The sequence below is a fragment of the Cryptotermes secundus genome, unplaced genomic scaffold, assembly GCF_002891405.2.
Source record: "Cryptotermes secundus unplaced genomic scaffold, Csec_1.0 scaffold395, whole genome shotgun sequence".
Taxonomy (NCBI): Eukaryota; Metazoa; Arthropoda; class Insecta; order Blattodea; family Kalotermitidae; genus Cryptotermes; species Cryptotermes secundus.
The window spans coordinates 1094498-1119064 of record NW_019742967.1 but is presented as its reverse complement, the minus strand read 5'-3'; the positions used below and the strand labels follow the sequence as shown (position 1 = coordinate 1119064).

The window sequence follows — 24567 nt, the reverse complement described above, 5'->3', positions numbered from 1 at the left end:
GAAATAAGAAAACGGAAGGCTAATTGGATTGGTCATGTTTTACGCAGAAACTGCCTTCTAAAAGAAGCTATCGAAGGAAAGATAGATGGGCGGATAGAAGTGACAAGAAGACGAGGAAGAAGACGTAAGAAGATGCTGGATGACCTTGGGGACAGAAGAGGATACTGTCATTTGAAGGAGAAAGCTCTAGATCGCATTAAGTGGAGGAATTGTTTTGAAAGAGACTGTGGACCTGTCGTCTTGACAGATTACTGATGATGATGATGATAGCTCAAGCGGTTAGTCGCTGGCTTCCTACCTCGGCGCCCCGGGTCTGGTCAAGTGGGATTTGGGGTGGGGAAAGTGGCGCTGGAGCGGCTTTTCTCCGAGTACTTCGGTTTCCCCTGCCAATCTTCATTCCACCAAATTCTCCATCATCATATTCATCCGGGGCCAATCAGTGGCCGCCGTGCTGAGTGGACCCAGTTGGACTCCGCCCCCCACTAAGCGAATTTTTAATTTTACCTTCTTGTGAGTTTAACTTTTCTTTATTTGTTCACTTACAATTTCATGACAGATAAGGATAACTTGACAGATTGATAGTGTTTAGGCAAAGCTAAAAGAAAAGAGGCAAACTTGCGCCTGTGCACTAGTTACGCACTACGCTATGAAGACGTATGGGTGAGTGTAGGTATAGCTCCACCATTGGCAGCTGTACTAGATTCTGACGGGTCATTTTCACGTCCTGGCTGCTGTACCCCCGGTAACCATTGGATAGGGGGGTGAGTGGGCCCCAAATGTGGTCTGGATATTTTGGAGTATCGAAAAATGTTTTGCCCCTACCGGGAATCAAACCCAGCCGTTCATCCTATAGCCCGTCGCTATATCAGTTCAGCTATTCCAGCTCTTGAAATTCTTTGGGCCCGTAGCGACATTTGTGCTGCCTGAAGGCAAGAAGGGCCCCCCTAAAAACAAATTACAGGGCATCCCTGAGCACCACACGCCGCCCTTCTATCTGTGCCATTGATCATAAAGAATGCATTATTATGTCCCTTGCAGTTTACGCTTTGGGGTGGCGGAATTTTACTGCCCGTTTCTACGCTACGGCCTCCCGCATAAGTTACTGTACCTATGGCACAGAACTCCTCTGTTATACAGCAGCGTTTTAATTGTGCTTATTGCTGCTTCTGCTTGTTTCTACTCCGCTCTCCTCTTTGCTTGTCATCCTCTCACATTTCTCTTTATAAATAATATTACATACAATATATTCCACTCTGACGCTCGGGATTAATGGCTTTTTGAACTTCAAAATTCCTGACGATGGACAGGTCCAAAAACCCGTATCCCAATGTTCTGCCATTTTTTCATTCTCTGACCCTACTACCTTCCTGATATATGTCTGCAGCGATATTTCTAAATCTGTAATACGAAATCTCGTCCCTCGTGTTCACACCCCAGTGTCCGGCTCCACTCCTCTTTTTTTGCCATATGTAAAGCAGTGCCAATGCAATCTGCGAGCTTTTCTTTTCAGAGCTGAGATTATTGTTTTCTTCCAATAAGTGTGTACTATAGGCCTATATTATCGAATACCACTTTTTACAGTAGGGGGCACGCGGTAGCGTAGTTGGTTTAGGTACTATGCTACAAACCGAAAGATCGCGGTTTCGAATCCCGATGAGATTATTGAATTTTTCAGATAGCGTAATCCTTCCAGTCACACTATGGCCCGGGGGGACTCAGCCTCTAACAGAAATGAGTACCAGGAATCTTCCTGGGGGCTAAAGGGCGGCCGGCGCGTAAGGCTGAAAATAACAGCGGGTACCTGCATTGGCACCACCGGAATTTTTTCCATGCAAAAGGGTCAAATGTCTGAATTCCCTTCTTCCCTCCTTTTGCCTGCATCAGCGGTTTGCAGTCAGTCGCTGATTTAAATTCGATCACTAAACAGAACACAGAAAATTGCAAAAGTGTTCAGAGTAAGTAAGATTGAAGTGCAAAATTCTGAAAGTCTGAGAAAGAAATAGTTATAACCGCAAAGAAATTGCTGAAGGTTTGATTCTTAGGAGAGTGAGGGTTGTTACTAGTGTTGAGCAAACTCCGAGAGAAAGGAAATACATCCGTCTGGAATAAGGTTGCCTCAGTCGTCACAGACTGTTACAGAATACGGCGTTGCTATTATTCTACTTCGCTGTGGTGTGTTTGTGTCAGTAGTTGTAAACTTCATGAATTCACGAATCGGCGGTCAGCGCAACGTTCTGCTGTAAAATGGCGCATATTCAGTATGTGGACGAATTGATCAGAGAGTATTTACTGTACCGAGGGTTTAGTGGAACTTTAAAAGCGTTCGACTCTGAACTGAAAGTTGATAAGGATAAAAGTTTCAGAGTAAGGAAATGTGTATTGTAGCATGTCAAACATATTCATGATGTTTACATAAGTTTCGGCCTATTGTCGAGGTTAAGAATGGTGGAGCTATACCTCCACTCCACCATACGTATCCATGATAACGTTACTTTTACCTTCGATTCAACATTACGATACGGTTGCACAGTAGGTAATGTTGAATGGTCTTTGTTAGGGATGGAACCAGTAAGTAAAATCCATTGTAAATGACAGGTTAGGTTCATTTATGTTGGGTGTAATAGTTAAGAATGAAATAAAAATTGTGCTGCTTGCATCATAGTGTAAACTTGCCGCAACAGTTTTTCCTCTAGTGAACTCACCAGAGTTTCTTTTCAGGTGGATAAAATAGTGGAACAATTATTACAGTTCATTTATACGTACGATCTCGGTTCATTGAAGGAACTATGGGCCCATTTGGACCAAAGAATGTTTTCTAAATTGGAACATACTTTTACTCCATGTATGTATTATCAGTTTTTCTATTCCGTTATATGTTAATTAAATTATACTGTATCGGTCATTTATGTCATAAATTCTCTTTCCCTCATTAAAATACTGGATTTTTAATTTTCTGATTGTTGTGTTTCTGTGATATTTGACAGCTGTTCGCAAACTGGAAAATGCTGTACTCAAATTTTATCTGGTTAATGCTGTGATCAGTGGAAAGTTGGACAAGGTTACAGAATTCTTTGCCAAATACACACCAGAACTAATTGGCCAAGCAGAATGGAAAGAGTGGTTCAGTAAGTTGATACACAAATATGCACTTTAACCTTTATGGTATGGGAATGGATAGTTCTGAAAGTTTTGGTAATGCAGGGCTTGTTTGTTGATTTTAACACGGGCCGTGGTGTTATCACTGAGGAAATGCAACACGCAGCCAGCTGGAACAGCAAAGGTTGAGAATGGCAGCAGTTAGAATATTTCTTTTATTGTTGACTGTAGTGTGACAGTGCATTGGAGTGCGTGCCTAATTATTATGATACCAAATGACAGTAAAATGTATGACATTTTAACCCTTTGACTTCCACTGGCACAACACCATCTGCTAGATGCATCAAAGCTAGAGACCGTTGCACAGAAAAACTCACAATAATTTCGCAGGCTAGCGTCAGACGGCCACTAAGTAATTAACATTGAGCTTATATCCTTGGCTGTGGCAGTAACACAGGCATGTCAAGTTGAGCAGCTCAACTCAAAATTATGCTGCCAATACAAATTCCATTATCTTTTCTGAGTATGTTTAACCTTCCAAGAAATGTAATATACATTGGTACAATGTAAACATACTTGGGAATGATGTATTTGTTCCGCATTTGTGAGCTGTTGTAATAACATCATGTTTGTTTGAAACATTGTCCATCTACCAGAATGCCAGATATCATTGCCCAGAAAACCACAGTAGGAATAATTCCCAGCAGAGCCTGAAGTCTGATAGAACTGCATTGTCAGGCCTGCTCTGCAAATTCTGAAGGGTTCTGATAATGGTGTATACCACTCAGAATTACTGGGTTTTTGCACTTTGTCCCTTGTCCAGTTTTCTAAAAAGTAGAGAACACAGTGTTTCAGAAACTGGGTCTGTTTTTGCCCTCAGGTGAGGGGCGAGACACCTACTCCATTGGTCACTTAGAAAGAACTAACCTCAGTCACATTAATGTCTCCCCACTCGCTTGAGGGCTGAAACAGATCCAGCGTCCGAAACACGTTCTTTAATTTTAGAAAACCGGGCAATGGAGAAAGTCCAAAAACGCAGTAATTCTGAGTCTATGGATTTAGTTGTTATGGATCATATGACTGCATATTATAGTGTTGCCATGGGTGAAGAATCCAGAAGAAAATCCAGTTTTCCAAGTACATTTCACGCGGCAGTGGCAAGACAATCTGCTGGTTTCCTTGCACAATCTCTTGGCTGCCATTTTCCAGGTATATTTCATAACCAAAGAGTCCTATCATATGGGATATAATCCCGCGTAGATCATTGAAAGCAAGAAACGAGTAGGGAGCAGGTAGACTTGGTGAAGTTAGGCTTTGGGTCTTGTTTTGCAAATAAATTAATAAGGTTGGCAAAACTGATGTGGTGGACAGCATGGCAGAATATTTTAAAGTTACTTGTGTCAGCCACTAATATGTAAGTGCCTACAGTAATGCCAGAATTTAACATATCTCCTAAGATCTGTGGGTTTGAACACACAGCAGAAGGAAATCCTTAGGTAGAGGAAATTTAGCACTGAGGTTGACTTGGACATCACTTGTTCATTCATTTCCTTTATTTTCCATATATTCATACAGGTAACAAACCTAGGATGTGGAAATGGCCCCTTTGAAAATAGATATATCAAGATACATATACAAAATTACATGAGTCACATAATCAAAATCACATTAATTAACATAAATCATAATATAAAGTAAAAAAATTAATAAGATAATTTAAAAATAACTTACTATAGAACTTGAATTAATACAGTTTTTTTTAAATTACCTATGTTAGTTAGTTATTGGAGAGGGTGGGTTTCCCCATGCACTTAGACCTGTAGTGGTCCATTGTGCTTCTCTCTATGATTTCTACCAGTCTCTATATCCTACCGGTACTGGTGCTTACCATCAGTCCCGCCCAGCTAGCGAGACCGGCTCTACTAGCTGAGAGGTATCTATAATGCTTCCCCCATCTACCAGTGGTATTAGAGACTGCTGTTGGGCGGGAAACATCCGTTAATTTGGCTCAGTGACCTCCTTTGGAGATATGAGGTTCTTTTACATGCCGTAAAGCTACGACACGGGACCCACGGCTTAAAGTCCCTCCCGGAGGACTTGTTCCCTGAATTTTTCCACCCTTAAAAATTCGACGACCTCCGCCGGGTATTTGAACCTGCGTACTACGAGTCATGAGGTGGGAACATTACCTCTAGACTATGGAGGCCACTTAAATTACCTATATTAACTGAATTAAATACATTACAAATTTACACACTTAGACCAATTATGTTGATAATATTCATTCATGGAATAAAAAGAATGACAATATAAAAACTTCTGCAGTGCAGATTTAACACTTCTCTCATCAGTAGCCAACATTTTTATTCTTTGAGGAAGATGATTTAAAACTTTAATACCTGCTATGTACGCACCTTTATTGTAGTTTGTTAGGTTAACTGCAGGTAAATATAAATTATTGAGGGCTCTAGTTTTATATATGTGAATCTCATTGTTAAAATTAAATAAATGTTTATTATTAATTGTGCATAAAAGTAATGAATATATGTACTGAGAGTAGCCCGTCATTATTTCCAGATTCTTAAAAATGTCTCTACACGACTCTCTTGGTCTAGAATGCATTATAATTCTAATAACTTTCTTTTGCAATATAAAAACACTGTGGATAACCTTAAATTAAGGAAGGCTGCGGCATAGCTCAAGCAGTTAGTCGCTGGCTTCCCACCGTGGCGGTCTGGGTTCGATCCTGTGTCTGGTGAAGTGGCATTTGTGGTGGACAAAGTGGTGCTGGGGCAGGTTTTCACCGAGTACTTCGCTTTCCCCTGCCAATCTTCATTCCACCAAATGCTCCACAGTCACCCTCACCTATCATCTGGGGCTGGTACAGTAGGCCAGAAGTGGCCACAGTACAAGGGACTTAGTCCCACCCCACTAGTGATAAAAAATAGATGAATTAAGGAATGCTAAATTGGTGTTGCAGCGGAGCAGCTTTTAGATCTACGGGTAAAATTAATATAATACAATGATAGTGTAGGTTAAGTGGTGAGCCATCAGTTCGAAACAGTGGCATGAAGATATTGTGTGTTGGTTAGTGCATGCCGCAACCTGTGCTGGTCAGCTTTGAGGAGGATGCTCAAAAAATGAAACGTCTGCAAGAGGAGAATGAAGCGCTGCGGTTGCGTGTGGTCACCCTGCTTGAGAATGCTCGCAATAACGTGACGAGCGTGTCAGATGTGACTGCTCCTGAAGTCCCTCAACCTGCTGAACTCATGGATGACTTCTATGTTATTGCACTGTGAGTTGAATATTCTGTGGCTTGTCTCTTCCGTTTGCAAGCCCTCTAAATTGTAGTTCTAATGTACCTGCGACCAGTCTCCATGTTTTTATATTACACAGCCCACAGCCCCATAGTACATTACCTAGAAACATCATACCATCTGAGGCAAGGCACACAGCTACTGCTTGTGATTATTTTGCCTCTGAACTCAAAGGTAGGGGAGTAGAGAGCTTGTTTTTGAACCTCTCCAACCCAAGGGCAGGATTCTAGATTGGTGACAGAAACAGTCCAGTCAGTTGGTCAGATCTGCTTGCCTACTCATGTTTTGTCTCCCACTGATGCTGGATCAAAGGTGCCTGGTGACAGTGGAGGAAATATTAAACATAATGTTTACTTACTTACTCATGGAGCTGAACCCTTCTGGAGGAGCTGCCAATTCTGCAGCTACTCAAGAATTTCCCAGCATTTTATGGAACCTGAGAGTTCATTACCGTGTTCACAAGAGCCCTCCACTGATCCCTATCCTGAGCCAGATCAGTCCCATCCTATCTCTCTAAGATCCATTTTAATATTGTCCACCCACCTATGCCTTGGTCTTCCCAGTGGTCTCTTTCCTTCTGGCTTCCGCACCGATATCCTATATGCATTCCTCAACTCCACCATTCGTGCTACATGCCCTGCCCACCTCATCCTCCTAGACTTGATCATTCTAATTATACTTGGAGAAGAGTACAAGTTGTGAAGCTCCTCATTATGCATTTTTCTCCAACCTCCTGTCACTTCATCTCTCTTTGGTCCAAATATTCTCCTCAACACCCTCAGTCTGTGCTCCTCCCTTAATATCAGAGACAAAGTTTCACAATCATACAGAAGCACAGGCAAAATTATAGTTTTGTATATTCTAATTTTATTCTATTCTAATGTTTTTGGACAGCAGACAAGAAGACAAAAGGTTCTGGACTGAATGGTAGCAAGCATTACCCAAGTTCAATCTCCTCTTAATTTCCTCCTGAATCAGGTTTTGATCTATTATCGTTGTTCCCAAATATCTTAACTGTGCCACATTTTCAAAACATTTGTTTCTTATCTTTATGACATGAATATGCCCTGCATTTTGGTGACGAGACAGCAACATATACGAGGGTTGGAACGTTAATAGTGGCAACTATTTATTTACAACTGATACAAAATAGATGCATGTTTCAAAGTTTTACTGTCCTTCAGTGTAGTCACCAGCATTGTGTACAACCCATTGACAGTGATGTGGAAGTCGTAGGATACCTTTAGCAGTGCCTGTTGTGTCGATAGTTCGAATGGAGCAGTCTACTGCCTGAAAATCTCTGGAACAGTTCTGAAGCGAATGCCACAAAGTGGTTCCTTCATCTTAGGAATCAAGTCAAAGTCACAAGGGCTTAAGTCCAGGGAGCATGATGATGGTAATGCACTTCCCAGCCCCATCAATCGAACAAATCAGCCACAGCTTGCCATTTCTGCATTTCTCTCAAATCATGCGGAACCCATCATGATGCCATTTTTCTAATGCCCAGGCATTCCTTCAGCATGTGAAGAACAGCTGTATGCACTAATCCTGTCTCTCGGGCCAGCTCACAAATCCTATGGCGTCGATCACTCTCCAGTAACACTTCTTCACTGACACTAGGACGACCTGGCCGACGCATGTCTGCCACATTTTGGCGTCCCTCATTGAAGGCTTTTACCCACCTTGCCACTGTTCTGTAATGCAATGCAGATTCCCTGAAAGCCTCTTGAAGACCTTGATGACACTGTAGTGCTGTATGGCCTCTGACACATTCAATCTTTATCCAACTCCATTGTTGCTGTTTCGAGAACATCGTGAACACACTAGATTAGACCGCCAGCTAACACGAGGCTGTGTTCTTCTCGTCACTGTGCATGCGCGTGATGTGGGAAGGGAGAGTCCATTTGCTCTGAGGTAGGGTAGGTATGTAACTAACGTGTGGTATAAGCGACATTATCTGGTTCTGTTGTATGGCGTCTCTACAGCAGTGTTGCCACTATTAAAGTTCCAACCCTTGTACTTAGTTTTCTCTGTGCTTGCTTCTAGACAAACTTCTTTACTTGCTTCAATTAAAATTTGTGTGTTTCTCTTTACGGTATATATGTTATCACCCAGTAGATTCACATCATCGGCATAGGCCAACAGCTGATGTGTCCCATTTAATTTCAGTCCCACCTGGTTTCCTGGACGTTCCTAATGGGAAATTATAAAGCAAAGTTAAAAAGGAGTGGCGATAAAGCATCTCCTTGTTTCAGACCATTGTGGATAGGAAATTTATGAGACAAATGTTTACCTATACAGACTTTACATTTCGTGTAAACACATTTTAATCATCTTAGCTAATTTCATGGGTATCCCAAACGCTATTAGAATATTATACGATACTTCCCTCCTAACTGAATCAGAGGCTTTCTTGAAGTCTATGAATAGCTGATGTACTGTCTCATCATACTCCCATTTTTTCTCCAATATCTGACGAATGCAAAAGATCTGATCTGTGGTTGATCTGTTACATCGAAACCCACACTGATGATCCCCAATAATTTCATCTATATATTGACTTAACCTTGAGAGAAGAATATTGGATAAAATTTTGTATGAGTTGATAGCAGTGATATCCCCCAATAATTACTACAGTCAGTTTCATCACCCTTGTGAACTGGTACAATAATAGACTCCTTCCACTGATCAGGCAATTTACCTTATGCCAAGTAGAAGTAATTAGATTGTGGAACTTAGAACGTAATATTTCGCCTCCTGCTTGAATAAGTTCTGCCAGAATTTGATCACTACCTGGCGATTTATACCGTTTCAATTTTGCAATAGCACTTTCAACCTCAAAAGGGCTAGGATAAGGTATTAATGGCTCAGCTGTATGGATTTCTGTCTGCCTAACATCACTGACCCTACGTACACTCAATAACTGAGAGAAGTAGTTCCTCCAACCTATTCAGAATGTTGTGGGAATCTGCAAGGAGATAAACGTTCTCATCCTTCACTAAGTTACTGCTAGGCTGGTAACCCCTCTTAAATAAATTTATTCCTCTATACAGGTCTTTGATGTTCTTGTTCTTACTGTTCATTGCAAGCTCATCAATTTTGTCTTTTAGATATTCCCTCTTTTTGTTCCTGAAATGCCTGCTGGGTTCAGTAATGTTAGTCATTATAATTTTGACTTTGGGAGATTAGAATTTAAAAGACGGTACTCATCCGTCACATGTGCCTCACTTTGCGACTGTGCTCGTATCTTCAGTTGTAATTCCATTACTTCCAGGGAGACGAGCTCAGTTGCAGGTGAGAGTCAGGCCAAGACATTGAAGAGTCTGATCCGTAACATCGGCAGTGGGCTACCAACCAGTCCGATGCTTGGCCGGAAGGTGTTGTGCCAGTCCACTTCAGGTAACGCTGAAAATATTGCATTGTTGCAGCCAGTCTGACTGACATGGCAAGGCTGGCTTTCTGTCCTGCAGACAGAAGTCTGTCTTGAAACTGATATTAAACTTTTATTCAGTCTTTGCACAAAACTCATATTGTTGGCGTATAAATGTTTATGAGAACCCATCTCTCTCTGTCCATGTACATTTTCTTATCTTTAAAACTGCTGGATGGGTTTTGACAGAATTTGGCATTTGGAGTATGAATTTAATTTTGGTTCATGTCTATTTAATAAAATACTTGAAACAAGTCTTGAGTCTGTAACTTTTGTAAGAAATGGCTCATTGCACAAAGCATACACAGTATCACATAGACCTGAAACTTTTTCTTTTGATGAGAAGAGTCAGCAGAACACAAAGACACATTTTCTTGTCTTTCTGCAGTATGCGTAGGTCTGTGTTCCCAATAAATGAATGTCTAGGCTGACGAGATCCAGAAGCACGAAGGATGGCTCCAGGAAATGTGTAATCCAAATTAGTTTCCACATTTCCACTCACGTGCAACAGGTGCTCCTGGTAAGGTGAAAATGGGAGGTTCAGGCAGAACAGAGGAGCAGCAGCAGTTGAAGAAACACAGCAGTGTGAAGCAACAGCAACGCGCTGTCTGGACGGCTGCAGGCAAGACATCCAGTGCCGAAGGAGTGGCCAGTAAGCGTCAGAGTTCCACAGAGCAACCCGTGACTAGACCGACTCGTGACCCCTCTGTTGAGACTCCTGACAGAAGGGTCAAGTACCAGCAGCAACCAATCACATGCCAGGCTGGATCAGCTCTAAGCAACACGGGGGCTTTCTTACTGCTTAGCCAGGTAATCTGGAAGTAAAGAATTAATTTTGTAGGATATAATTATATATATATAACGGGGCAGTCTACACAGCAGTATTTCTGAAAAAAAAAAAATATTTATTGGCATCAACAGCCAGTAAACAGATGTTAATACAGTAGAATGTATTTTGTGGTCTAGTGGTCAAAGTTGCTGGCTACAGATTCAGAGGTCCGGGCTTGATTCACAGCACTACCAGATTTCCTGAGAAGTAGTGGGCCTGGAACCGGGTGCACTCAGCCTTGTGAGGATAATTGAGGAGATATATCAAGGAAATAGTGGCACCGGTCTAGAAAACTGAGATTAATGACCATGGGTATTTGTTTCACTGACCATGTGACACCCTCTGTCCGCTAAAGTTGGCACTAACTTTGGCAACAAGCGGCGGTCACTTGGCCGGTATGGTTTGCTTGCGCACTAAAACCCCGGAGTTTTTTCTTCAGAAATATTACTGTGTAGACTGCCCTCATTGTATATATTATATATCCTATATATGACACACCACAGGATGCATACTATAAAATTAATTTGGTATAATGTTGTAGTTAATATTTCTGTATTAATTTCCTTATTATGTTATGTGTCAGAGTGTCTGTATGGTTTCTGTGGCTAAATGCCAGATCATGTGTCACAGTGGGGGAACAGCAACATGTCTGTGCTGTTCAATGAGACTTGGCATAGGAAATGTTTTGTTAGCTCAGCCCGATTATCAGAGTTTGAAAGAGAAGGATTGTCTTGAATTTAACTTCAAAATGTGTATTAATTTTTTAAATAAAATATTTAAGCCATTATTTCTTTTATTGCTAGTGGGGCGGGACTAAGTCCCTTGTGCTGCGGCCACTTCTGGTCTATTGTACCAGCCCCAGATGATAGGTGAGGGTGATTGTGGAGCAATTGGTGGAATGAAGATTGGCAGGGGAAACCAAAGTACTTGGAGAAAACGTGTCCCAGTGCCACTTTGTTCAACACAGATCCCACTTGACCAGACCCAGGAGCGAACCTGGGCTTCCACGGTGGGAAGCCAGTGACTAACCGCTTGAACTACAGCGCGGAATATTTATGCTAAGAACATGAACAAGTATGGGGACTGTAAATGCTCTCCTGTTAATATTATTTATAATAAAGTTGTTTTATTTTTGTTATTGTGTAGAGAGATTTTCGAAATATAGGCCCTTCTAGTCCTTGGCATCCTCAGGTGACACTAATGATAGTTTTGGGGGCAGGATATTCAGTGATGGCATCTGTGAAGTTCTCATGAATATCTTAGGAATCATGATCAATTGTACATGAGTTCCATCTCTGAGACATGGACAGTTTGGAACTGAGAAAGCAGATGCCAAGTCTGCCGAGGATTTCCTTCCTGCAACACTCGGGTATCTCTTAAAAGACAGGGAATTGTGATACAGTTGTATGTTAATCAGAGCAGTGATCTGCTGGATTTGAGGTTCTCACAGCATTGACATTCAGATGCGTCAGGCAGAAGTTATGTGATCTTTCAGAGGAATGTACTGCATCCATCTTCAGGGTGGAATAAACTAAGCAGGCAACAAGCTCTGCTTCTTCAGGTTGCACTGTGTCACGTCCTACGTAAGAGTACCCCTCAGTTAGTGAAATGTGTATGATGTTTGAAGCAGTTGTGCCAAATTGGCAGCACTAAAGCGTACGTAGAAGTAAAATGAGTTATGTGCCATTGTCAGTTTCAAGATTAGGATCTGGATCATTCAGGCATGCACCAAGTGTGCAGATAGGGAATTATGTTCATTGAATGGGATTGTGCGCTGAAACACAAGAGCACGGGAACAGGATAAGGAGCCCACACAGAGAAGCAGTAGCTGACATGAGGCCTGCGGCCAGGTGTTACCCACAATGACCTGACTTCATGAGGGCACCTGGTAACTAGTGACACTGTTGCATACTGTACACCTTTGAGTGTCATCGATGATTTCCTGGAGGCTGTCTGTGTGCATAGGAGGAGTATGTGGAACATCGTGCTCCAGTGTGTCACTGTCGGTTCAACTCTTCTGGATCTACCGTTGTGAGTGCCGATGTTGACGGCATTGTAAAGCTTTGGACTGTGACACCCACTCCAAAGTAAGTCTGTTTGTGGCATTTCATATGTAATGGCTGTACACAATCAATATTATTTTAACAGTTTTATTTTTGAATTATTATTGATGTTCTTGTAGTGATCACCTGGGATGTAATGCCGTCTGCTTCTTGCTGGTTACTTGTTTGGGTTACCTTTCAGTGCTGAAGATGGAGACAGTGTATTTCTTCAGAGCATAATAGAAATTCTGCCAGACCACATGTCACTGTATTGCAGAAGAAAGTACTTCTTCCTTTAGATGTGACTAAAGTTGGATTCCAGATTGATCCCATTTGTAACACCAATCTGCTGGGACCATGCTTTCTTGTAACTAACAAATTTTATTTGTATGGATTAAGATGTTAATAGCAACAGTTTAGTTTCTGGGAAACTTCATGTTCGTCACACCATGTCTCATAATTTTGCAAAAAAGGCTGCATGTGGAGTGTCATGTTGAAGAAGTACGTTTCTAGATCGGAAATGTGTCTTGTCCAGTGCCTTTCTCAGACATTGTCATATGTAATTTTGTTTACTGACATGCTGAGTACATTTTATTTATGTAATTATGGACTTGTGTGCTCTGTCTATATGTTTGTTTCAGAACATTGGCGACTTTTGCATCCAAGTCCGCTGTCATGTCCCTGGACTGGGTGACCAAGAATGAACGCTACTTTATAGGGGGCAACAAGCAGGGTCTGGTTCGGCTCTATGATACTCGAGACAACCGTATCGTGTGGGAGCTGGGTGCTGATACTGTGAGCCCGTTAAAGGACGCCAGGTCTGGGGCTTACTGTTGCCTTGTGGAAATTGTTGCTGAAATCTTTGGACTTTCTCTGATTTCGAGCACACACTTGTGGTTATGGACATCTCACTGTCAAACACTGAATATTTTATTTGTATTTCTTTAAATGTTATCTCTCTAAAAATTTAATATTCGTGTGCACACACATGTAATTTTCCTATTAATTTTATAATTACTTTTTGTTTCCTGCTGTGGCCGAACTGAGGGCGCTCAAAGATATTTTGAAATTTATTGTGTATTGTTGTGAATGTGTACAATAGCTCAGGCTACTAAGGTCATGCAGAAATATCTAAAACCCCATTCTCACATTTTTATATTACATGAGTAAACTTTAATTTCTTCAGATCTTTACGCTTAAGTACTGTGATGAGGTGCCTTTCCCCTGTGGGTGAGATTGAGCCTCTGTCCTTGTGTAGCGCAGACTGTGCTTGTCTGAAGTGTCCTGTAACCCCACACATCCATTTATGAATTTCAGAATTCTCTGTTGGTTCTGAGTTTCTCCTCATAGTGACCATGGACCAGTATTCTGGGGTTGCAGTGGTGTATAGTTCAGAGGTATCCCTGTGTTTTGGAGCTTCATGTTACTGCCATGTTCAGGGTTGGCGAGTAAGCCTAGCAGAATCAGGTGGCATGCCTAAAGGCTAAAATCTTGACAATTCTGTTTTTCTTGTTGACAGTGCATTATACATGTTTATTGAGAGATAATGCTTCCTTTCATTTTATTGTTATGTAAATGGTCACTCTTAAGGTAAAATTGTCCCTGTGCTTAATTAATTAACGCCATGAAGGCGTATGGGGAAGTGGATGTATAGATCCACCACTCTTAGCCGAGTATTAATCAGTTCTCACTGATTAAAGTGGTGAATGCTTAGACAGTTATAATGTTTTATAAAAGTTTGTGATGACTGATTAATGAGTGCAGTCACAAGGGTAAAGACAGGAAGTGTTTGTCTCCCCTGCCTGGGCGCTAAACCCGCCCGTTATGCTTTTGTTTCATGTATTTGTAATGCCAGTATGAGGAGATTCTTGCATCCTCATTATGAGTACATTGCTGGAGAAATGTTGAGCCATTTTTTTATGTGTGAGCAACAAACATCTGCAAGAATGGTCACATTGCTTTCACCATGTCTTGTCGGTCGGTCTGTCTGCAAGTAACCGCTCTGGAACTGCGGAATGGGATTTTCGTGAAATTTGATGTTGGAGAGTTTTAATGAGATTTGGCCCACGCTTTACATGAAGATCGAGATATGTATCCTCACATACTTCAGATGTGATATTTATGGAGCGAAGAAATATCTGTAACAGAAGTTCTGCAGAAAAATGAAGCGTACATTTTATGCCCAACACACATTTCCCGTATGCCTTATGGGTTTGAATTTAATGAAACAGCATACCAGAACTGTTACACAATGCACATGTTTAACTCATTCTTTGCAGGATCATGACGATCTGTTGCAGTCCTGTTGAGCCGACATTTATCTGTTCAGTGGCACCCCCTGTTCAGGCTTCGGGCAAATTGCTGCTGTTTGACATTAAAACCAAGAAGCTAGAGGTTGGTTCTGTATATAGAAAATTACTGTTCAGCATTCTACTGCATGTGGCAGTGAGCGAAGCGTCATCAGTTCATGACACAGAAGGAGAGTAGCACTGGTTCAGTGAGAGAAATGCAAACATGTTTATCGTTCACAAGAAGCAACGTAGTAGTCGTTACATGTTTACACTATTTGCCTGTAAATGTAGCCAGCATTATGAAAATGCGTGTATGGGTTCTACAGTGCTTTCAGTAAAAAGGTAAATATGTCCCTGAGGTAACTTATTAAGCACTATGCCATGAAGGTGTATGGGGGAGTGGATGTACAGATCCATATATATTTTTTTTTTGGCACTAACTGGAGGTGAGTGGTCAGCTTCACGCTCCTGCCACTTTATCTCCCGGGGAAAGAGCCCCTGGTACCATTGTATAGGAGTCTGGGTGGGCTCCAGAGCTGGTCTGGACAACGTGGAGAAGAGAAAATTCTTGACCCTAATGGGACTCAAACTCTGACCCTTCAATTGTCTAGCCCATAGTCAGTCACTATACTGACTGAGCTCTCTTGGTTCCTAATGCTTTCAGTATCTAGACTATATGTATGTAGTAGCGAACAGTAGGATGTCTGCAGAGTAATGAACTGGAAAAGATTTGGAAGGAAGCAGTTCTGGCTGGATCAAGGTACTTACTGGCCTGGAATTTGCATGAAGGAACTGAGGAAAATCACAGAAACATTAGTCTTGATAGCTGGTGTTGTGGCTGAAATTTGAAGCAAGCATTTCGGAACTGCAAGTCAAGACCACCCTGCTCTTTCAGCTTTATGGGACCTGACTGAAATATCATGAGGTCTGCTTCTTGGGGAATGATGAAGTAGGATCCTTAGAAAGAGGGCCTGATGACTTCTTTCCATGTATTTTCCACATTATCAGTTGTGATCACCATATCACATCTCGTGATGCTGTGTGACGAGTGTAGTAAAGCATTCTAAAACAAAAAGTTCTTGTGTAGTTGTAGGAATTCCACTCGTATCGTGACTGATGAAGTTCGAACTTGGCAGATGTCCCTGACGCTGGATTGCGCCCAGAGTGCTACTGTGGCCACATGCTGCACGTTCAACCACAATGGACAGTTGCTGGTGACGGGATGCAATGATGGCGTTGTCAGGATATTTGACTTACGTCGTAGCGAATGTATTGACTCGTGGACAGCCCACCAAGGTGAAACCCTTGCCATTCAGCTGACTGCAGACTTCACAGCATGCTACACTTTGGGATCTGATGGAAAGGCAAGTGGCCTCACAATTTGTAGATTGCTTACGAACCCTCTACAGTACAGGGTGTTCCAAGAATAAATGGTAATCTCTGAGTTGCTGTAGTATATTTCTGACAATTTTCATTGTAATGCTTTGTTTCCCTATATTTTGGTGCGTCATTCAAGGCTGTGAGTTAGTTCTCTATGAGGGCGCGCCTTAGCTGAAGTGGTTAGTCGCTGGCTTCCCACCGTGGCAGCCCAGGTTCGATCTCAGGTCTGGTCAAGTGTGGTTTGTGGTGGACAAAGTGGCGCTGGGGCGGATTTTCTCCGAGTACTTCAGTTTCCCCTGCCAATCTTCATTCCACCAAAGTCTCCATCATCATAATCACCTGGGGCAGGCTACAATAGGCCAATCAGTGGCTGCCGTGCTGAGTGGACCCAGTAGGATTCCCCCCCCCCCCCCCATTAAGTGAATTAAAGAAAATGAGTTCTCTTTCCATTGGCTTTCATTTCCTCATTTCGAGGTTGACACTCTTGGCTAATTGTGAAGGTAAGCCCCAAGGACGCATGTCATGTTTGTGGTGCACTGTGAATGCTATAATTACCCCACAAAATGTAAAGAGAACCACATCCGATTTGCCAAAATTTGGCAAGTCTTTCAAGCCATGTCATTTTCTTTTCCAGCTCTGCCAACGAAGTTTAAACCAGAGTGGACAAGCACTGTGGGAGGCCACCCTTCAGAACTGCCCACCCTTGTGTAATCTGGGAGTGCCCCATGGGCAGCTGTTCGCATTTGACCCTCCAGGAACTCATGTACTGACGTGTGGCCATAATGGTGGCACTATATACCAGGTACTTACTGCAATGCACTGTGATGATAACGACAGAAAATTGGCAGGTATACATGTTGACGTTCTGTGATGTCAAGTTACATGAGATTTGAGGCTTCCACAGTGGTGGATGTTTAGCTTGTGCTCTTCTGGGTTGTGAGACCGTTTAGTCTGGTAAGTGAGTAACAATGTTTCAGAGGAACCTGCTGCTTTTCCTTTCTTTCTACCTGTTGATTGAAGAGTTCTCTCTCTCTCTCCCCCCCAGTACCCTGCTCTCAAATCACCTCAGTCTGCGTTCATCTCTTAAGAGTGAGAGACTGAGGTTCAAACCCATACAAAACAGCACATGACAGTATGATGTACTTTTCAGATGCTGTTGTGTAACTTATCACTGTATCACTAAATGTTTAAGTGAAATGTTACTTAATGATGGTTACTCAAGAATGTTGCTTACACAAACATATTTACAGATCTGTGGCAGTGGTCTCAGCCGCATGTTGGAACTTGGTGGGCACCGGAGCCCAACACTAGCAGTTGATTGGGCAATAGCAAACCAGTGTGCGACATGCGTTACCGCATCGTCTGGAGACGGCAAGATTAAAGTGTCAACGTTGCTGACGCCCTAGCCTCCTGTTTGAGGTGGTCGTACCAATACTGGCAGTGCTGGAGACTACAGCTCCATAGTGTTCTATATAGTGTATGCATATGTATTGCTTTCCTTTGAGTGTAATGTTTATTTATGATGGAAGTGAAGTGGCACAGAAGATTCCCATGTATCAGATGGAGGTATGAACACTGGAGGTTACTTGTTTCAGTTAACGTAACATTCAGAAGAAACTCTTGAGTTTCTGAACGTCAGTTTATGAGGAATGACGGCATTGGGAGTTAGAGATGCATTTGTTAAATGTGCAAGGCTTATTCTTTTAGGACTTAAGATGGTTCCCCGCAGTGAGCTTCTGAATGTCAGTTTATGAGGAATGACGGCATTGGGAGTTAGAGATGCATTTGTTAAATGTGCAAGGCTTATTCTTTTAGGACTTAAGATGGTTCCCCGCAGTGAGCAGTGCTTCTGATACTTGTTTTGCATGATTTGGGAAATTTTGTACTGCTTGACAAATACAGCCAGACCCAGGACAAGGACACACCCACTGTCGAAGTTTATAATTTGCATGACAGATTTTTTTTTCTGGTAGTGTGTGTGCACGCTTGGTTTCCCTTGCTGTGTAGTGCTGTAACTTACATCTTACTATAATGTTGGTGTTTCTGTCAACATCCCATGATGCGTAATTGAAATGCTGTGAAGTCTATTACGGGAAGAAGCAAACGTATGGCAGCTGTGCGTCCTGGCTGGATAGGCTGAATGTGAATCATGAAACAAATATTACGAGAGAGTCACATAATTTTGGTTTTAAGTCGATCATTTCTTTTCCTGTCCTTTCCATGTCACTCTGCGCTATATGTCGCAGTGACAGTGCTTGCTATTCCTGGACAAAAGTGGGACATTCGTATTGATGTGGATATTTCAACAGAATATGTGTAACGGTTTATAGGACGTGCCGTTATGTAACCCAGGTTTTGTTATGAATCAGTATGGCTGAAAACTGGAATGTTGTTAGTGCATTTAGTAAGAGCCTCCCATGTGTCAGTTTGAGGAATGTTTGTCTGATGGCTTAGGTGCTGATACTAGGCCGCGGACAGATGCAACCTCCACACAGTTCTTTTTACTTGTTCATGTACACAGTATATATGGGAAAGTATTGTGACTGTGAGAATATTTAATCCTGAGATTTTGGGGGATTTACACTTTTGGAGCTGTGGTACATATGAAAATTTGGTTTTTATAGTGTTGTCGGTGTGTTTGTATCTTTGTATGGATGTATGCCTCACTAACACTGAATGGTTGGGAGGAATCTTATTTGTATTTGGTGTTCAAGATTTATCTATCCTAGCTCAGTGTGGAGTGAATCTGAACACTCGGAACTACAAAAACATAGGCCCTGCAAATGGGCCTCAAAATATGTCTCTAAACAACGCGGTATTGTAGTCTCGCTCATATGTCAGAGAGTATGTAAAGTGTCTTTGTTTTGTAAACGGAGTTGGAATAGGAATTTAAGGCAACAGACTGTGGTGATGTAGACTGCATTCAGTTGGTGGGTAGTGTTACTTGATGCTGGTGATTCACTAATTAGCCCTTTCCATGGCACACCCATCATATCTTGTGTAAAACACTGACTTTCTGGTCTGGTAGGAGCAGGTATAGCTGTCAGTGTAACAACTAGGTTTTGGGCTGGACAACTGAGAAATCGGGGTGTGATTCCCAGGAGGGCCAAGAACCCTTCTTCATAGCATCGAGCCTCACTCTTGGGCCTACCCAGCCGTTAGGGATACTGAGGGCTGTTTCTCTGGGAGTGATGTGGGGCTGACTTTGGAGCTGTATGAGTATCTCCACTCTCCCATATGTCTCCATGCTGATAGCTTTACGTTACCTTACAAATACTGTACACTGTGGTGTACTGATGTCCTCACATCAGTCACACAAGAAAGTGAGGTTCATGTAAGGTTTGAGGTTCTCACAGATCTCGGACTACATGGCTCTGTATTCCAGATAAAGAACTCTTCAAATGAAGCCCAGATTGCATTATCCTTTATTCATCCTGTATTTATATAAGCAGATGACAACTTTATATCAGCAGAAATGTAGAACCATTCAAAATATCTATACAAAATTACTCTTTCATATTAGAAACTAGTATCGAGTCCATTTCTTGAAATGTTAACTTTTAAAATTATTGAATTTACACACTTTAAAACAGTAGAACAACAGAAGGCACATTGAAGATAAGTCGTATAGACGGTGCGAAGAAATTAGAGCAACGTAGTAAGGCAGCAGAGTACTGAAGTTGCAATGCAGTTCAGTTTTTCATGTTGCGCTTCTATGAAATTACTGCACACAAACAGAAACATCAGTAAGAGCTGCTCTTGTGCTTTGCAAGGAAGTAAGTGATGCATTTCCTGTACAGCATTTTCAAAGTAAAACATACCGTGTGAGATTTGAGGTCATGGCTGTGGCTGTGACTGTGAAAAGTAGATGTTCTGGGATGTGACATCATCTAGCCTGGTAGGCAGGTACATACTAGCATTTCAGAGGAACCTGCTCCCTCCATCTTCAGGGTAGAAGAGAAAGCCAAGTAAGGTAGAAGTATGGTTAATGGGGACTGAGATCAGGAACCAGTAGGATTCGAAGGAGTGTTGAGAGATTATGAGGCCCTTAAAAGGTTCACTTTCGTTCAGAAAAAATATCATCACATCCCAGAAAAGAGCAGTCCTTAAAGTTTCTGTATTTGAAACTCACAGGGCAGTACCATCCATCACCACTTCGGTGTATATTTTGAGTTGCGCTGGTGAGCTTTTTGGAACACATCGCATTGTTACTTTATGTAATGACTTGACACTTCAGTAAATAGACATTAGTTATTCTGGCAGTAAATGCTATGTACTGAAGAACCGATTTACATAATTCTCTTCTCACGTTCATATACAGTCTGTGTACATAATAAGCAACCTGTTTCTAGTAGCAAAGCCAATTGAGAACAGATCTCTGCTTCTTGCTAAGCTCACCTCAGCATGATGAGCATGTCAGATATAGAACACCATACAAGCAGATATACAGTGCTGAGATAATCACAGCTGTGAGCATTAAGGTTATGGTATTTCGGGATGTGACACAATTGTAGTTCCTTACATAGGTGAAGATGTTTTGGATAAACCAGCTCCACTTTCTTCTCTGATGATGGAAGCAGTACATTTTTCTGAAGTGTTGGTACCTATCTACCATACTGTATGGTATCACATTCCATAAGACTAGCATTCGTCTATATAGCGAATCACAAAATGTAAAATTTAAATTCAGTGACAGTAGCAGCACAATTTGTCATTTTACGCATTATTTTTGTGTCGGTGAGCATGAGGGTGCCTTCACTTACAGGCAAAGCGCGTGGCAGGTGTTGCGGCATGCTGTGCACATCAGCAACTCCATATCCGTGAAGAGTTTGGCTGTTTCATGTTGACTGCGACTTAGTGACGGTACCGTGGACCTCAGGGACCTCAATCTGTGGCGGTGGTACCGGTGTTATACTGCCGTCTTCCTCATTCACTCGCAGCCCAATTGTGGCACCAATCTTCGCGCTTGCTTGTCGGAAACTGTCCGATAGTTTCTCCTGTGCATTGAATTAGAATATAGATATTTACTTACTCTATTTTACATGTGTGCACATGTGTAATTGGATAAACTATGTCTACATATTAGTATAAGTGTCTTAAACAATAAAGGTATATAGCCCCTTTGTAAGGTTTCTACCCTGAAGATGGAGGAACTAGGCTCTGAAATGTCAGTACCCATCTAGCCAACAGTGCATTCCCTTCTTGCCAATTTCATTTCTGTGTGTCCTGTTCATGATATTAGAAACATAATCTGAAATTAAATTTGCACACGATAAGCCTTCTGCAGAGTGGACAGTCAAGAGTTCAATTCCCGAAGAAGTCACTGGATTTTTCGATTGACCTAATCCTTCCAGCTGCACTATGGCCCTGTGGTCGACTCAGCCTCTAACAGAAATGAGTACCAGGAATATTCCTGGGGTTAAAGGGCGGCCGGTGCATAAGTCTGACAACCTCACCACCCTCTGTGAGTCGATTGTCTAGAAAATGTGGGAGCCTCGACGTCTCACAACCCTATGGACCTCCACGGCGTGTTACAGGGATAGCGTTACTCTTTGCTGTGATAGATCTGTGGAAGTGATAGACATTTTCTGTTCCTAGCAGGCACTCAGTCTGCTTCCTCAGACCGGGTGCCAGACATTTTCTGTTCCTAGCAGGCACTCAGTCTGCTTCCTCAGACCGGGTGCCAGACATTTTCTGTTCCTAGCAGGCACTCAGTCTGCTTCCTCAGACCGGGTGCCAGACATTTTCTGTTCCTAGCAGGCACTCAGTCTGCTTCCTCAGACCGGGTTGGTTGATATTTGCTATGCAGATTAAAATTATTTCATTTTAATTAAATGTCTTTACAACTGAAACTGATATTGGAAATTCTTACCTGGACAACATTGATGCACATCGATGTTAGTGCAAGGCCAAATATGAGGTACACAATGGAAGCCATCATGTACATTGGATGCTGCAAATAGAACATTACCATGCGTATAGTAAATACACACACACACACACACAGTCTGCTGCAGAGAGGCTTGGTATCTGTTTAAGCTGTTCTGACAGATTTTACTAGAATTCCATTTCTTCATAAACAGTTATCGTGATTCCTGTGTAAGTTTACAGGAGCACTTAACAAGTTTCAAATATGGAATTGTGGAGAGGCCAACTAGAACTGTAGGCATACAGGAATAGCATTGAACTGAAGCTATGTTAAGGTAAAGTAACCCATGACAGTAAGGGTATGTTATATTTGTTACTTTGGTGGATAAACAGGAAGTTTTGAGATGATGTTTTTGACATTCAAAAGTTAGTCATGAGTTGTGATCCTTAAGTCATGTGACTTTAATCTGAGATGAATATACAATCCTAAGGGTAGACTTTAAGGGACTGCTTGTGACATGTGGAACAGGAAATGTAAACAAGCAGTTTCAGAGTTTCGGCATTTGACATTTACAGTCTGATTTTTTTCCATTTTTGTACGAGGGATAATGTTTGCTTAAAAGTATTTTATGAGGTGACTCAGTAGTTTTTTTACTGTTATGCCAACTCTTCGGAATTTTAAAATAGAAATAGGAATACTTCTGGGGGTAAAGGCCGTCTGGCCACCATGTAAAGCGGACAGTCTCACCACCATCTGTGAGCCTTGATGTCTCTCAACCTTAAGGGCATGCATGACCTGTTACAGGGATAGGTTTGCCCTTACTGTATACACATGTCAACAGTAAGGGTATGAAGGAAAGTCTGTTTCATTTTAGAGATTATTCAGTGCCCCTATGTCAGTTTCTGAGGTTGTACAGTGTTAATCAGATATGTGAATGACCAGTGCAACTGGTAAGGGTCATGACCTAACTGCATTTTAATTGAGAAATGACAGAAAATTATAAAAATTGTTCGGAAAGCCACTCAATCCAGAAACTGAATCACTGACCAGAAGTGAACGAGGGCATGCTATTAGGCTACCAGAGAGGACGGTCCTACAATTGATAATGACTCATCATCATCATCATAATTATAGTCTGTCACTTTCTGAATGTAAAGGTTACTAGTATGGAATAATTCCTGAAAAACAGTCTGCCATTTGCAATCATGCAAACGTTCTCACTGCACTCACCATAGCAAGTAAAGGGACGAAGCACGTTGATGTAAACATAGGGAACAGCCTACCAGACTTCACGGCGTCACAGCATAGCATAATGTAATGTCTGTAAAATTATGTGTGGGTTTCATTTTCGGTATACTCCGTGTGATTGACATGTATGAACAATCCCTGCTGCGCGCACATCCCCCGAATGTGTTAATTTGGTTAGGTCCGGCTACCGGTTGGTAGGTTAGTTATTTAGCGAGACATGAAAGTTCATGGTGGACGTGGCGAGCGGCAGAAACTTCTTGGTATTGTTTTGCCTGCAGAAATCCAGCAAAAGAAACAATACGTGAGTAATGCATGTTCACGCTGTACTTTCTCATGATGTCAGATTATATTATTTAAATTACTGTGCCCCAGTTGCGATGAGGGTTCATGCCCCAGTCTCTAGGCACAATTGTACCGTTACAAGTGACATGGCTTTACGTGAATTACTCTGTTGAACGTTTTCTTTTCATGGTTCCGTTTGCATCTCGTGTGTCAGCACTGCTTGGAAGGGGCCACGTAAATTTGGACTCTTTTTCATTCAGTTATAGATTTTGTTTGTTTGTGACTGGAACAGGGGTGGAATAGTAAGTGCGCAAGCACCAGTTGGAAAGCTTGGGAATGATGAATTGTGTCGGTTCGTTAATGGCGGCCTATGTTTGAATTTCGGTCAATTTCGTAGTATGGCCTCATGGACTCGGAACTTTAATGGCGGCCAATGTTTGGATTTAGGACATGAAAAAAGTTTTCGGGACTTTATGGAGTCTTGGTAACTTGTAACCCAGGAAATAATTTGAGTTTATCCTTTGTTATTCATAATACAGTTTTTCTGTACAGTGAGTGAAAGGAGATTTGAAACGAGAGGCAGGGTGAGACTGTATGGTGATGCATTTTGCTTTGTAGGACGGATTTTCTGTACTCATGCCTGAGAAGGCAGTAAACATATAAACAAGTTATTACAGTTAGTGATTAAATGAGAGGCCACTTAGTGTAAGTTACGACAGAAATCGCGTATCGGATCTACGTCTGAAGACGAGGGCAGGGTCATGCAATGGTGGTCAGTCATTC

At 41.9% G+C, this 24567-nt stretch overlaps 2 protein-coding genes across 5 annotated transcripts in view; one reads left to right on the top strand and one right to left on the bottom strand.

The window, feature by feature from the left end:
• The first annotated feature begins 1736 nt into the window (after nt 1-1736).
• LOC111873491 (WD repeat-containing protein 91) overlaps nt 1737-24567 on the top strand; it is a 61764-nt gene continuing 38933 nt past the window's right edge. The window contains exons 1-13 of one of the 3 annotated variants that reach the window (XR_002844393.2): nt 1737-2364; nt 2719-2842; nt 2985-3125; nt 4190-4305; nt 6189-6391; nt 9688-9812; nt 10355-10653; nt 12638-12759; nt 13356-13532; nt 14994-15108; nt 16142-16369; nt 17020-17187; nt 17636-17862. Coding sequence is in view for 2 of the 3 variants with exons in the window: in XM_023868247.2 (XP_023724015.1) it covers nt 2245-2364; nt 2719-2842; nt 2985-3125; nt 4190-4305; nt 6189-6391; nt 9688-9812; nt 10355-10653; nt 12638-12759; nt 13356-13532; nt 14994-15108; nt 16142-16369; nt 17020-17187; nt 17636-17791 (2094 nt within the window). In the remaining variant the exon portion in view is untranslated. Of the gene's footprint in view, nt 2365-2718; nt 2843-2984; nt 3126-4189; nt 4306-6188; nt 6392-9687; nt 9813-10354; nt 10654-12637; nt 12760-13355; nt 13533-14993; nt 15109-16141; nt 16370-17019; nt 17188-17635; nt 20448-24567 lie in introns of those variants that run through there. The other 2 variants (XM_023868247.2, XM_023868248.2) reach the window with 2 other exon arrangements.
• LOC111873492 (potassium channel subfamily K member 18) overlaps nt 19788-24567 on the bottom strand; it is a 29701-nt gene continuing 24921 nt past the window's right edge. For both annotated transcript variants that reach the window (XM_023868250.2, XM_023868249.2), the window contains 2 exons: nt 22258-22338; nt 19788-21382 (listed from right to left, as the gene is read on the bottom strand). In XM_023868250.2, coding sequence (XP_023724018.1) covers nt 21224-21382; nt 22258-22338 — 240 coding nt within the window. In that variant the 3' untranslated portion in view covers nt 19788-21223. The remainder of the gene's footprint in view (nt 21383-22257; nt 22339-24567) is intronic.